The 14,858-nt window shown below is 43.1% G+C and overlaps 1 protein-coding gene across 1 annotated transcript; it reads left to right on the forward strand.

The window, feature by feature from the left end:
- Positions 1–5,935: 5,935 nt before the first annotated feature.
- C6H1orf52 (chromosome 6 C1orf52 homolog) lies at positions 5,936–13,490 on the forward strand. The gene is made up of 3 exons (XM_090334501.1): positions 5,936–6,240; positions 6,915–7,113; positions 12,418–13,490. The coding sequence occupies exons 1-3, from the start codon at positions 5,965–5,967 to the stop codon at positions 12,489–12,491; spliced, it is 549 nt and encodes a 182-aa protein (XP_090190627.1). The 5' UTR covers positions 5,936–5,964; the 3' UTR covers positions 12,492–13,490.
- The last annotated feature ends 1,368 nt before the right edge of the window (positions 13,491–14,858 follow it).

Raw genomic sequence — 14,858 nt, forward strand, 5'->3', positions numbered from 1 at the left:
AACCCAGGGCTTTGTGCATCTTGCGCGAGGCAAGCATGCTACCACTAAGCCATGCTCCTGGCCCCAGATGGCTCACTATTTTATATGTATTATATATGTGTGTACATATACATGCATATGTGAATATACATATATGTGTGTTCATATATGTGGATATGTGTGTACATACATATGTATGTATAAGATCTATTTTTTTAATTGTTATTTTTTTTGCCAGTCCTGGGCTTGAGCTCAGGGCCTGAGCACTGTCCTTGGACTTTCTCAAGGCCAGAGCTCTACCACTTGAGCCTCAGCACCACTTCCGACTCCTCTATGTATGTGGTACCGAGGATTCGAATCTGGATCTTCGTGCATGCTATATGCTATATGCTACCACTAGGCCAAACTCCCGGCCCCTGTATAAGGTCTATTTTTAACACTACTTGGAATAATCAGGCCATTAGCAAGATTTATTTTTTGTTGTAAAACAAAGTCTAAATGATTTTATGCATTTATAAGTCTTCTACTATAATTATTTTCATTTAAATTATAATTTCTGTTTCCTGATATCTATTTTCTTTATTTCCGTTAGATGTAAAACTAGAAAGTTGCTATTAATAATAAAAGTTTTGTTTTTTTAACATGTAGAGAGATATTTTAGGGCTTAAAAGAGAAATGCATAAGACAAAATGTCCAATTTTCGGATAACTTTTTTAATATGTATTACTTTTTGTGCAACACATTACTCCAGAGTCAGTCATGGTGATACACACTTGTCGTGCCAGCATCTAGGAAGTGGAGGCAGGAGGATGGTGTTGGAGGTCGGCCCAGGACACATGAAAAGACCCTATCTCAAAAGGAAGAGGAGGTAGGAGAGGGGGAAGGAGAGGAGGACAAAGATGAGGAGGGAGAAGAGAAAACAAACCATTTGGGATGTACTCAGAATCAAAGATCAAAATTTAGACCTACCATAGCACCTGTATTTATCATTTTTAACACTAGGTTTTCTTTTAGACTGTTAGACAACTATATCGAGACAAGACAATGGAGATCTTAAAAAACTTGGGCTTTGGGTTTGGGGGATCTTATAAAATCAATTCCTGTTAGGGAACGGTGGTATAGGACCTATAATCCAAGAACCTGGGCAGGAAAAGTCTGTGAGACTCACCTCAACCACCAAAAAAGCCGGGTGGGAAGATGTGGCTCAAGTAATAGAGTGCCAGGCTTGAGGGGAAAAAAGTTAAGGGACAGTGCCCAGGCCATGAGTGAGCCTCAGTATTGGCACCAACAACAACAAAAAATCAGTTCCTCTTTTGAGTTGTTTTCTGAGACAGGGTCTTACTGCATACCAGCAGGCTGACCTTGAACTTGTAATCTTTCTACCTTTGCTTCCCAAATGCTAGGATTACATTGTGTGTACAGCAATGCTTGACTTTCCCCCTCTAACCACTAAAGCTGGCCATTGCCCAAACTGTAAATTGAGATGTTTGATTGACATGGTAAAAAATATAATTTATTACTAAGTTCATGAATGCAGCAGTGAAACATTACTTTTTGGAATACCACTTTTTTTAACTTTTAAAAAATAAATGCTGGGGCCGGGAGTTTGGCCTAGTGGTTAAAGTGCTTGCCTAGCATGCATGAAGACCCGGGTTCGATTCCTCGGTACCACATACATAGAAAAAAGCCGGAAGCGGTGCTGAGGCTCAAGTGGTAGAGCTCTAGCCTTTAGAAAGTCCAAGGACAGTGCTCAGGCCCTGAGCTCAAGCCAGGACTGGCAAAAAAATAAATAAATAAATAAATAAATAAATGCTTTATGATGTAGTTATAGGCTTTTATAGAGAGCAAAAAGTAAACTTATCAAATACTCCCTCCCCAGTTTCCTATGTTAATAAATCCATTGACATGATACCTTTGTTACAGTTGATAAAGCAATTTTGATAGATTTTTATTCCAATCTTGGTCATAGTTGTTTCTTTCATTGTTGTTTGTCAGTTGTGGGGTTTGAACTCAGGGCTGGGCATTGTCCCTGAGCTTTTTTGCTTAGGGCTAGCATTCTACCACTTTGACTCTACCACTTTGAGCCATAGTGCCACTTCCAGTTTTCTGGTGATTAATTAGAAATAAGAATCGGACTTTCCTTAGACCTAAGCATCCTAAGTAGCTAAGATTACAGGTATGAGCCAGCAAGGGAGGGGAAGCTGGCAGCTGGCAGCTCATGCCTGTAATCCTGGCTACTCGGGAGGCTGAGCTCTGAGGATTGTGGTTCAAAACCAGCCCAGGCACTAAAGTCTGTGAGGCTTATCACTTATTCTAACCACTAGAAAACAGGAATTGTAGCTGTGGCTCCAGGGGTCCTGAAGAGCGCAGGGACCCCAGGCCCAGAGTTCAAGCCCCACTACTATCACCACCACCAACAACAACAACAAAAGCACACAAATTGAATGCTGCTCTTAAAATCTCACCCTGAATTGCCCTACTATTTAAATTGTCAGAAATTGTCTTTTGTTTTTTGAATTTTTTTCCGTTTTGGAATCAACAGAGGAACTTTTAAAGACCCCCAAGCTCCAGGGTGTATGCACCTATCACAAGTCAATGTTTCCATGCTGACATCTGAATATGGCAGGGAGGGATCACACAGGAACCACAGCCTTGGATACCAAATACCATGTTTGTTATTTGAACATTTAGAATCCTTTTTATTTTCAATCCTAATAACATCCTACAACATGGGTTTTACTGTCACTTTTTGAACTGTCAAGTTAGAAGTGGTCCTTGGATCTAGTCACATAGGATCCTGGCAGCTTTGTCAGCAGGATTCATGTGGACCCATCCCCAGTGACACTAAATAGTAGACAGGTCACAAAAGCCACAGAAAAACATAGTTATATTAAGAATGCCTGTTTTACTTAATAACTATCTGTAGCCAGGTACTGGTAACTCATGCCTGGACCTACCCAGGAAGCCGAGATTTGACCATTCTGGTTTAAAGCCAGCCCAGACAGGAAAGTCCATAACTACCCAACAGCCGGAAGTGAAGCTGGGACTCAAGGAGTAGCATGCTAACCTTGAGCAAAAAAGTTCAGGGATAGCACACAGGCACCAAGTTCAAGCTCCAGAACTGGCCCAAAAAGAAAAAAAAATGTTTTTTTTCTCTATTAAAAGGTTATGTTAGAAACAACTATGAATAAATTGTACAAGGCGCAGAACATTATTGTAGTCCCCCCCAAAAAATATTTGTGCTCCTAGAGACTTTGGGCCACATTGTATTAATTCTGAAGAGGAGGCCAGAGTCTGAGGTCAAATGTTACTAGTCATGTATTTATGGCCAAGCATAACTCTGGCCAAGTGAAAACTCAATGCTTCGGTAGGCTTCTCTGGTTGGCAATCCTCCAGACATATTGTCAAATCTTTGCCAGAATATACTAGCTCTGTCTAGGTCAATTCCCTCATGAATGCAGAAAGCTCACAAGGTGGAATTCTAGATGCTGTTCCTACATCCTTTCCTTGGTTGATTTTTAATGTTTTTTCTTTTGCTGTAGTAAACTATTACCATGAGTCTACTTAAGTACTTTGAGTCCTTGTATCCCATTATCAACCCTGAAGGTGTTTCAGGGAGCCTCTGAACTTGCCATTGGTGTTGAGAATAAGGATGAGACTACAGGCATATCATCTCAAAGGCCCCCAATGGAGAAGCTGAGCAAGATGGATTCTGGCTTGTACTTGGATAGACAAATAAGGATACTTTAGGACCTTTTGTTTATTTATTTATTTTCCTCTGTCAGACTCCAATGGGAAATTGTGGGGGAAAAGAAAGCAACACTGATTTAGATCTACTTTTTCACACACTATTAGAATCCAACAATACTTGATTGTCCTGTAGACACTGAAGAAAGTACTAGGAATGTAAAATAGGAGCCAAAGCACAGTGCAGTCCTCCTATCTAAAAGTTTATAGACATTGTTCCGTAGAGTCTAGGAGAGAGGCATGAACAAGATGGGTGTTATCTTTGTCCCTGCGTCTGTACCTCTAGAGAAGAACCCAACTTCTATGAGGGTCTCACTTGAACGAGTAGACAACCATAGTGAGCTCTAAAACATTTACACCGATTTTTTTCTTTTTTGCATCTTCTTCTAGTTTCCCAGAAAGAGTAAAAAAATAAATCTTTGGTTTCCCTGGTGATTATCTTTTTATTTTTATTTTATTTATTTATTTATTTATGTATTTGCCAGTTCTGGGCCTTGATGAGCTCAGAGCCTGAGCATTGCCCTTGGGCTTTCTCAAGGTTAGAACTCTACCACTTGAGCCACAGCACCATTTCTGGCTTTTTTCTATGTATGTGGTACCTAGGAATTGAACCCAGGGCTTTCTGTATGCTAGGCAAGCACTAGGCCAAACTCCCAGTCCCTCCCTGGTGATTATTTTATTGGCTAGGAGAGGGAACAAAAATGTAGCAACAAGTTATATAGGATACGGTTGTTTCACTAAACAGAACATTTGAGGGCCCAGCAGATGTTCCTATGATAAATTTAAAAGCCAAGGGAGGGTGGTGTAAAAGCTGCCGAAATGAGACTCCCACACACTTTTGGGGAAGAAAGGAAAGAGAAACTGGGAGAAAGAGTCAGAGAGTCCAAACTGCTGGCCCACATGAGGTGAAGGCATGAGGAGGGAGAGAGAGAGTTCATGGCAGCTGATGAGGAGGTGACCTTAGAGGATGAGGAAATGACCGGAGAATCTGGGGGACCGCCCACTGCCCCAAGGCATGCCTGCTACTGGCTTAGAGGAAGGGACCATTTCTCCTGGAGGACATAACAGTTGGGTCTTATACTTTGTAAAGACTGGGATTAGGGGCCTATATTTGGGAATCATGGCATATGGACGTTAATGCTAAGAAGAGTGATGGGCTGTCACGCAAATAGCACCTACAAAATGCTAGTACTGCTGAAAAGCAGCATGCTATGCTGGGAAATACCAACATCTAAGATCCATAAATAGACATGCAGAAAGGCTAATGGGACAAGCCAGGGGGGTTGGAAGGAAGCTAGAAGTGAGATGCCATCCAAGAACACTACCATCAGAAACCTTCAGGCTGCACTTGAGAAATAACTTGATTTTGAATGAGGGTGGCGTGGGGAGGTCTGCCTCCAGCAGAGGTCTTCCATGGCAGCAAAGTGGAACACACTGAAGCTGTTTCTTGTTGGTGTTGTTTAAATGGTAGGAATGGGGTTTGCATTCAGGGCCCCACACACTTGCTTCTTGTCCACCTGGTGCTCTGATCACCTCCCGCCTTGCTTTTTGCTGATTATTTTGAAGATCATCTCATACAGACTTTTCTGCCAGGGCTGGCCTTGTACTCTTTTACTTTTCTTCTTTTTACTTGTTTTATTTTGTGTTCTTGAAGGGCTAGAAATCCAACCCAGGGGCTGGGAGTTTGGCTAGCGATAGAGTGCTTGCCTAGTATGCACGAAAAACCAGGCTCGATTCCTCGGTACCACATACATAGAAAAAAGCCAGAAGTGGTGCTGTTGCTCAAGTGGTGCAGCTCTAGCCATGAGGAAAGTCCAAGGACAGTGCTCAGGCCCTGAGCTCAAGCCCGGGACTGGCAAAAAAAAAAAAAAAAAAAAGGAAAAAAACAGAAAAAGAAATCCAATCCAGAGCTTTATTTTTAGGCGGTTGCTCTTCCACGGAAGACAAAATTCTTGCCTCTTCTATGTCTTTAATAAAGGTTGAAGCGTTGGCTGAGACCACTGACTCAGGACCTCCTTCTCTTCCTAGGGCTTCTCGGTAAGCTTGCCCAGTACTGCGCAGGGCCTCCAGCTTCCATCCTTCGGCCCGGTAGTAGGAGCGCACTGCGGCCGCCAGGGGGCGCACAGCACTAGCCAATTGCCAGGCGTAGGGCGGGGCCAACCTCAGGGCGGGCCCTGCAGCGGCTCCCAACTTCCGGCTTCCGGCGGAGTCCCAGGTCGTTCGACGCGCGTCGCCGTCATGGCAGCAGAGGAGAAGGATCCTCTGAGCTATTTTGCGGCTTACGGGAGCAGCAGCTCGGATTCCTCGGACGAGGAGGATCAGAGCGAGCCGGAGGAGACGAGTCGCAAGACCTCGGATCCGGCGAAGTCGGCGGGGGGCGGTGGGAACCGGGCGGAGAAGCGGCTGCCGGGGCCCGAGGAGCTGTTCCGCAGTGTGGCCCGCCCGGCCTTCCTCTACAACCCGCTCAACAAGCAGATCGACTGGGAGAGGCGCGTGGTGAAGGCGCCCGAGGAGGTGAGGCCCGGCCCCGGCTCCCGCTCCGATCCTCGCTCTTCCAGACCGCGTCCCGGGGGCCGCCGCCCACCCCGCACACGCAGTCACATCCCCCCCGCCTCCCGCCACGCCGCTCCGCCCGCCCTCCTCCCGCCCCCCCCCCCCCGGGGAGCCCCGATCCTCCCCACACACACACCCACACCTGGTGGGTGCCAGCCCTGCCCCCTGCGAGGTCAGCCCCCGCCCCGCGCTCGGTGCCCCCCCCCGCCCCCCCCCCCGCCAGCCCGGCGAGAACTAACGGTGGTGACTCCCCTGCCCCCTCCCCTCCCCCCGCTGCAGCTGCTCCCCGAGACCCCTCCCCTTTGACGCCGAAGTGCCTCCAAGACAGCGTCTGCTGCAGCCTCCGGAAGGGGTCAGCCTTGGCGTAGTGTCTGGGACTGGATTCTTCTGTGGTAACTAAAAGTTATTAGCTTTCTTCCTATAGGGAGCCCTTTGAACTTATCACTGAACAGAATTGTGGTGGTTTTCGTGAAAAAGAAAAAAAAAAGTTAATAATAAATATGCCTTAATTTGAAGGGAAAAAAAAAAAAGAGCCAGAAAGCCAGATAAAGCGAATGGCAGGGCGGTGCATGTGCTCATATACATCCTAAGAACCTCGGTTCGTCACAGGGCGTCTTAATGTGCTTAATTAACAGCCTCCAAAGGAATTCAAAATATGGAAATCAAACTATATACCTCCTGCGGAAACCTACACTGCCGAGAAGAAAGCCCCGCCTCCAGAGCTGGATATGGCAATAAAATGGTCCAACATATATGAGGACAATGGTGATGATGCCCCACAGAATGCTAAGAAAGCTAGGCTTCTCCCCGAAGGGGAGGAGACGGTGGAATCAGGTAAGGATGGCCAGGCTGTCTTGTAGGCATTATCTTGGGGTCCTTGTGAGGGACTTAAAAATTATGAGATACTTACTAGATCAATGCTTTCGTGCCTATTGGCTTTACGGTGAAGTCTCTTGGCAGTTGAGCCAGTAGTTTAATGTGATTTGCGGCGCATTATTATTAGAACAGCAGCAGTTAATTCATGGATGCTTGTGATTGCAGCTGTGAAGTGCTGAAGGGTTCTGTTTGTATGAAAGCTGTCGTGTTTCAGAACTAAAATTAGTGTGCTGAATTAGATTTAATTGCATAGTAATAAGGTAGTGGAGGAGCCAGGCAGAGTAGTACAGGGCTGTAATCCTTGCCGCTTGGGAGGTCAAGACGGGGGGGGGGGGGGGGGGGGGGGGGGGGGGGAACACGGACGGACGGGGACGACAGGGATCGGGTTTGAGGCCAATTCCTGCACCCCCCCCCCCAAAAAAAAATTTCTGGAGACTTGTCTCAACCACTGGCTGGACACCATGCATGCACCTATTACCCCAATTAAGGAGGAAGCACAATGGCTGGGCACCTTTTCTTGACATCCCCAATGACAAGAGGAAACACTAGGTAGGAAAATGGTAACCTAAGCTAGCCTGGGCATAATGCAAGACTCTTATCTCAAATCTCGAAGTAGCCAATGCAAAAAGGAGCTGGAGATGTGACTGAAGCAAGCAGAAGGCCCTGAGTATACCTCCACAAAAAGAGAGGGAATGATTTTGTTCTTATACCTGTGTGGTTTTCTGTTTGGCCAGTTCTGGGGCTTGAACTCAGAGCTTGGGCACTGTCCTTGGACTTTCTCAAGGCTAGTACTCTAACACTTGAGCCACAGTACCATTTCCAGCTTTTTCTATGTATGTGGTACCAAGGAATTGAGCCCACGTCTTCCAAGTAGGAAGCACCCCACTAAGTCAAACTCCTGGCCCCTTACCTGTATTTATAGTGTCATAATTTCATCTCTTATGTGTACCCCCACAGTAATTTCTACTTTCAGACTCTCATCTCCTTCCCAGTTCCATTCATCCCACTGCAGCCAGTATCAAGTTTTTAGTAGTTATATCTGCTTAGAACTTGCTTGCCCTAGAGCACATCAGTAGCAGACTTCTCTCATCACTAGTGTGTGTGTGTGTGTGTGTGTGTGTGTGTGTGCATTGTTCCTGAGATTGTTTTTTTGTTAAAAACTGGTGCTCTACCACTTCAGCCACAGCTCTACTTCTGGCTTTTTGCTCCTTAATTGGAAATAAAATTCTCAAAGACCTTCCTTCCCTGGGCTAACTTTGAGCAGTGATGTCCAGATCTCAGTCTCCTTAGTTGCTAGGATCACAGGCTATTGGTACCTGTCTTGTTCTTCCCCTCTTTAGTACTTTATAAGATTTTTTTTGGGGGGGGGGGGGCAGTCCTGGGCTTGAGCTCAGGGCCTGAGCACTGTGCTTGGACTTTCTCAAGGCTAGCACTCTGCCACTTGAGCCACAGGACCATTTCCGGCTTTTTCCATGTATGTGGTACCAGGGAATCAAACCTGGGTCTTTATGCATGCTAGGCAAGCACTCTACCACTAGGCCAAACTCCCGGCCCCCTTTATAAGATCTTTTAGAACTGAATAAATTAGATCATGCTCTGCCATTTGATGTATATTGCTTCTGAAATGTCTTCCTCTAGTTAGTAAATTTATCCTTCAAAGTCCAACTCAAAAGGAAAAATCTCTATAGTATAATCTCTTAATTACTAATTCACTCTTCTATATGCTATATGTGTTAATACTGCTTACTGCGCTTCACACCTGTGTGATTTCTTTTTTTCATCAAACTCTTATGAACATGAACTCATGGAGCAGCAGCAGGATCCTGATCTTCTGTAGGCTAAGTTGTAGTTACTAATTCCTCGTAAGTACTTAATGGATGACCTGACTTAGTGTTTTACACTTACACTTTTAGAAAACGTGTGCCTTTTAAGTAGATTTCTGGTCTTCCCATAATATAAAAGCTACTTATACTTAGCCTCCTTTACTTAGAGATAGGTTTTGCTTATTTTTTTTTATTCTTAACTGACAGACATGCTTAGTGAGTTTTGGGTCTCCCTAACTTTTTCATTTCTTCAACTGATGTCCCACGGATAGCAGAAGTCAGTTATGAAAATCATTCTGTACAAGTAGTTTTTTTTTTTCTTTTTGATCAGAGCCTGGGAACTGGCCCTGAGTTTCTTGAAGAAGCTCAGTGCTCATACTTTGCTGTTTCTATTTATGTGGTACTGAGGAATCAAACCCAGGGCTTCATGCATGCTAGGCAAGCACTCTACCACTGAGTCACATTCCCAGCCCCACCTTTTTTTTTTTTTTTTGAGATCTTAAATGAGCATTTGAGCATTAATATTGTGTAATATGAATACTTTTACACAAATATGTAGAGCCTTGTAAAACCACATAGGGAAATGTTGCTGAGCTGTAATTTGCTAGTTTATTATTTTAGCAACCTGATAATGGCAGTGGCACATGATTCATTATTACTGTTTTACAGATGAGAAAGCAATCAAATTTTATCTAAATTCAGACCACTATCAAAACACAGTATAGGGTTTCAAATGCAGCATTTTAAAAGGAATTTGTCTTAGCAACCTCAAGTTAGGTCTCTTGATCTTTTTTTTTTTTTTTTTGGCCAGTCTTGGGCTTGGGCTCCGGGCCTGAGCACTGTCCTTGGACTTTCTCAAGGCTAGAGCTCTACCACTTGAGCCTCAGCACCACTTCAGCTTTTTTCTATGGATGTGTTACCAAGGAATTGAACACGGGTCTTCATGCATGCTAGGCAAGCACTCAACCACTAGACCAAACTCCCGGCCCTCCTTGACAAAATTTTTATTTGTAATTTATGAAGAATCACATTAGAAAAAAATTCACATTTTTAAATGTTGTTGTGTTTTTGTTTTTGTTTTTGCCAGTCCTGGGCTTGAGCTCAGGGCCTGAGCACTGTCCTTGGACTTTCTCAAGGCTAGAGTTCTACCTAGCCTTGAGCCTCAGCACCACTTTTGGCTTTTTTCTATGTATGTGGTACCGAGAAATTGAACTTGGGTCTTCATGTATGCTAGGCAAGCATTCTACCACTAGGCCAAACTCTTGGCCCCAGGCTAGTACTCTCATCAGTTGAGCCACACTGCTACTTCCACCTTTTTCTGAGTTTAATTAAAGATAAAAGGTTTTTTTTGAGCTTTCTTGTCATGGCTGGTTTTGAACCTTGATCTTCAGATCTTGGCTTCCTGAGTAGCTAGGATTACAAGTGTGAGTCACTGGTGCCTATTCATTTCCCTATCCATTTCCTGTTGTTGGATAGTAAGGAGGGTTGTAATAGCAGTCGAGAAAAAATATCTTGACCAGTGGCTGAGTCATCCCAGCCATACAAAGAAGCACAAATAGAAGATAGGCATAAATCAAGGTACTACCTCAAAGAAAAGAGCTGGTAAAGTGACTCAAATGGTACAGTTTAGGGACCTGGAGTGTGGTCTAGTGGTAGATTGCTTGCCTAGCATGCACAAAGCCCTGGGTTCGATTCCTTGGTACCACCTACACACACAAAAGCTGGAAGGGGTGTTGTAGCTCAATGCTAGCCTTGAGAAGGCTCAAAGACAGTGCCCAGACCCTGAGTTCAAGCCCCATAACTGGCCAAAAAAAAAAATATATACAATGTTATTGGGCTCAAAATGAATTTGTACCTTTAAAATTATAACATGTTGAACCTTTCCTACATGAGCAGAAAATGTTTCTATTCTATTTCTCTCTAGTCCTGTTGTACTAAAATAAATTATTGCTAAAATTTAAAAAGAAATATAGTATCTTCTACATTATTCTACCTCTATGAATTGTTTTGTGTGTGTGTGTGCTAGTCCTGGGTCTTGAACTCAGAACCTGAGTGCTGTCCCAGAGTTTTTGCACTCAAGGCTAGAATTCTATCACATTGAGCTACAGCTCCACTGTTAGATAGTTAATTGGAGGTAAGAGCTTCACAGACTTTCTTGCCCCAGGTTGGTTGTGAGCAGTGATCCTCAGTTCACAGGCATGAGCTACCAGACCTACCTGAGTTTTTGTTTTTTGTTTTTTTTGTTTTGCCAGTCCTGGGCTTGAGCTCAGAACCTGAGCACTGTCCTTCAATTTTCTCAAGGCTAGAGCTCTACCACTTGAGCCTCAGCACCACTTCTGGCTTTTTCTATGTATGTGGTACCGAGGAATCGAACCCAGGTCTTCATGCATGCTAGGCAAGCACTCTACCACTAGGCCAAACTCCTGGCCCTGAGTACTTTTTAATATACAAGGATTTGGGGAGAGAGCAGTTGATTTAGGAGGTGAGAAAGTTTGAAAAATAAAAAGACAGTTGGTAACCACTTAAATGATGTCATAATTCGACTGATCCTTTTTGGAAAAAGGAAGACAATATGCTCTATTAAAAAGTGTAGATTGTGGGCCGGGAGTTTGGCCTATTGGTAGAGTGCATGCCTAGCATGCACGAAGACCCAGGTTTGATTTCTTGGTACCACATACACAGAAGAAGCCAGGAGTGGTGCTGTGGCTCAAGCGGTAAAGCACTGGCCTTGAGGAAAGCCCAGGGACAATGCTCACCCCTGAATTCAGTCCCTAGGACTGGCACCAAAAAAAGTACAAATTATTCTTAAATATATGCAATGTAAATACTATAGAGTTTGCGAGAGCAACTGTCTTATTGCAACTCTGATATTCATGGAAATAAAATCATTTAAAAATTTTAGGGGTATTGCTGGGTCTCGTGACTGCTGAGCAAGTCATTCTACTACTGGAGCATACCTTGTCTCTTTGCTTTATTTTTCAAGAAGCATCTGGTGGTTTTGCCAAGATTTAGCCTTAGACTGCAGTCCTCCTATGTCTAACTTTCCATGCTGAGATCATACCTGACTTATTGATTAAATCGTCTTGTTAACTTTCTGCCTGGTTCTATCTCAAACAGCAGTCTTTCCTATCTTAGCCTGAGTTGCTGGGATTACAGGAATGAGCCACTAAACTGTTCCCTTGCCCTATACTTATTTATTTTCAGCAACCTTAATAGAGCCTGATGGGTGTTGGTAAATTTCATATTGCTGCAATTGAACAAATTTTGCCTGTTTTACATACATTTAGTATCAGAATTCTAAAGCTTATTTTTGGCTCTTATTGGCATATTGAGTTGATGAAGTTGGGTTTTTGTTTTGTTTAATAAAACTAATGGAACTTGACTAGTTTCAATGTTTGTTTTTTGAAAAGCACTCATTAAAATTCTTTCCTACTTTAAGATGATGAAAAAGATGAGCACACTGCTAAAAAGCGCAAAGGAGAAGCAGGAGAACCAGCAAAGAAGAAAAAATAGAAAATATAACAATTTCTGGACTGCTAAACTTGTTGAAATGTGTTGTTGAACAGATTAAATTGAAATTGTGGATTATGACAAATATTTCTGAAAGTAATGAACTAATGTGTATTGCCTCAAAACTTTCCACCACAGAAATTTTTTGTTCCATTTTGTTTTAATTTAAAACCCTGTGTATTTAAACTCCAATGGTGACCTGTGATTGTGAAATTGACTGGACTTGAAAGCATTCTCATTAGGTATCACGGAATCAGTGACATGCTTTAAGGGTTTTGTCACATAGTGACCTGCCTGTGTTCTATGAACCTTTTATAAAGGACTATATTTTTAAAAGTAAATATATTGTACTGTGAACTTGTGGGTGCTTTTCATCAGTGTTTGTACAGTGTAAATAGATCATGGAAATAAAATTACTTATTCAATATTGTTATTACTGTATTATATAAACTATTATTTGTCTGTGATAAGTACCCTTTTCACCCTATGACATTGTAAGGTGTTACAGGGATTTACCACATCGGGAATGCTTCCTAAGTTCCAGGTGTTTCATGGCAGTATTATGTCTTCCTTGAACAATGTTGTAAGGTGGGTTAATTAATACTATGCTTCTTTTATACTGAGTAAATTGTCCAAGGATACACTAGTGGTGATAATGTTATTAAATCAGGCTACACCACTAGTGGTGTTATGTAATTAAATCAGGACACGTGAATTGTGAACATTAGCCACCTGTCCATGGATCAAAATGTAGTGAATTTTCAAGAATTGCATCAATTGCCATCTCTTCTGGAGATCTTTGCCTACCCTGATTGTGTGACTGTACTTACAATAGATGCCTTATGTTGTGGTTACTCATTCGTTTTCCTTTTAAATAGACGAGAAAAAAACTCTTGTACAGATTTAGCAAAGAAAAATGTAGAGTACCTAATTCTATCTGTTTTTCAGGTTTTTTAGTGTTATATTTGAAATATACTTGTATTAAAAGTTAGCTCAAGCTGGGCGCTGTGGCTCATGACTGTAATCCTAGCTACTCAGTAGGCTGAGATCTGAAGATCAAGGTTCAAAGCCAGCCCGGGCACAAAAAGACCTGAGACTCTCATCTCCAACTAACCTCTAGAAAATGAGAAGTGGGGCTTGGCTCAAGAATAGGGCGGCAGCCTTGAGCTGAAGAGCTCAGGGACAGCTCCCAGGCCAAGTTCAAGCCCTGTGACCCACACAAAAAAAGCTCAGACTCAATCTTGTTTGGGAACTGAGCCTAAGGCCTATTCATGATGAGCATCTCATATTGTATCCAGTAGCCCTGCTTCTGTGTATTTTCTCTGCCCAGCAATTTTACTGTTTTGTATATAATAAAATCAGCATGGGTACTCAGATGTAATCTGATTTGAGCTCTATAGTATAAAATGCAATATAATAGCCTTGAGCTGAAGAGCTAGAGAACAACACCCAGGCTCAGAGTTTAAGTCCCACAACTGGGAAAAAAAAAGGGCAGTATAGTTGTAGTATTTTGAAGTTAACTCTCCATGATTCTTATGCTTTAAAGCAGAATTATAGGGCATTGCATATTGGAATGAAAGAAAATGTCACTTTTTTTTTTGGTTAGTTGGGCCTGAACTCAGGGCCTAGGCACTATCCCTGAGCCTATTTGTGTTCAAAGCTAGTGCCCAAACATTTGAATCACAGTGCCAGTTCTGGTTTTCTGGTGGTTAGCTGGAGATAGGAGTCTCACAAACTTTCCTGGCTTCCTCAGATCTCAACCTCCTGAGTAGTTAGGATTACAGACGTGAGCCACCGGCACTCAGCACACAGTTGTTTTTGTGGTATTGGGAAACTTGGGCCTCTTGTCTGCTAGGCAGGCACTCTTGAGCCACTCCTGTTTCTTTTTTCTTCTGTTGTTTTTCAGATAATGCCTTGTGCATTTTCCCTGGACCCGCCTTTGACTGTATTCCTCCGTCCTATACCTCCTGCAAGCCCAGCTTGTGCATATGAGGGCTGCCTCTTTCTAATTGGTTTTCTACCCATTGGCTCAACTGATGGAGTAGCATAAGAGCTCACTAGTTCATCCTTGTGATGCCTTCAACTTTTTTAGAACCAGAAAAGTACCCAAACCTGGAAATGGATTTCCATACCCCTCTCTACATGAGTCACCACTTACAGAGTGGGTTCTTTTCCCTCCGGAGTTGTCCTGGAATGATCTTTGCAGTGTGTGGCTTGCCAGGGTGCTCTTGTGAATGTCCAGTTTATACATCACCTGTGTCTTAAAAGCTGTTTATGTGCCTATATTTGAAATCCACTTGAGTGCTGGTGGCTCATACCTGTAATCTTAGCTGCTCAGGAAGGTCGGTGAAGATCAAGATTCTAAGCCAT

The sequence above is a fragment of the Megascapheus bottae genome, chromosome 6 (assembly GCF_031878675.1).
Source record: "Megascapheus bottae isolate mThoBot1 chromosome 6, mThoBot2.hap1, whole genome shotgun sequence".
NCBI classification, from domain to species: domain Eukaryota; kingdom Metazoa; phylum Chordata; class Mammalia; order Rodentia; family Geomyidae; genus Megascapheus; species Megascapheus bottae.

What these genes read in the sequence shown, in the direction of transcription:
- C6H1orf52 (XM_090334501.1), top strand. Translation starts at nt 5,965, where the DNA reads ATGGCAGCAGAGGAGAAGGATCCTCTGAGCTATTTTGCGGCTTACGGG. An exon ending in TGGTGAAGGCGCCCGAGGAG is followed by an intron (nt 6,241 to 6,914) that starts GTGAGGCCCGGC and finishes CTTAATTAACAG; the next exon opens with CCTCCAAAGGAATTCAAAAT. An exon ending in GGAGGAGACGGTGGAATCAG is followed by an intron (nt 7,114 to 12,417) that starts GTAAGGATGGCC and finishes TCCTACTTTAAG; the next exon opens with ATGATGAAAAAGATGAGCAC.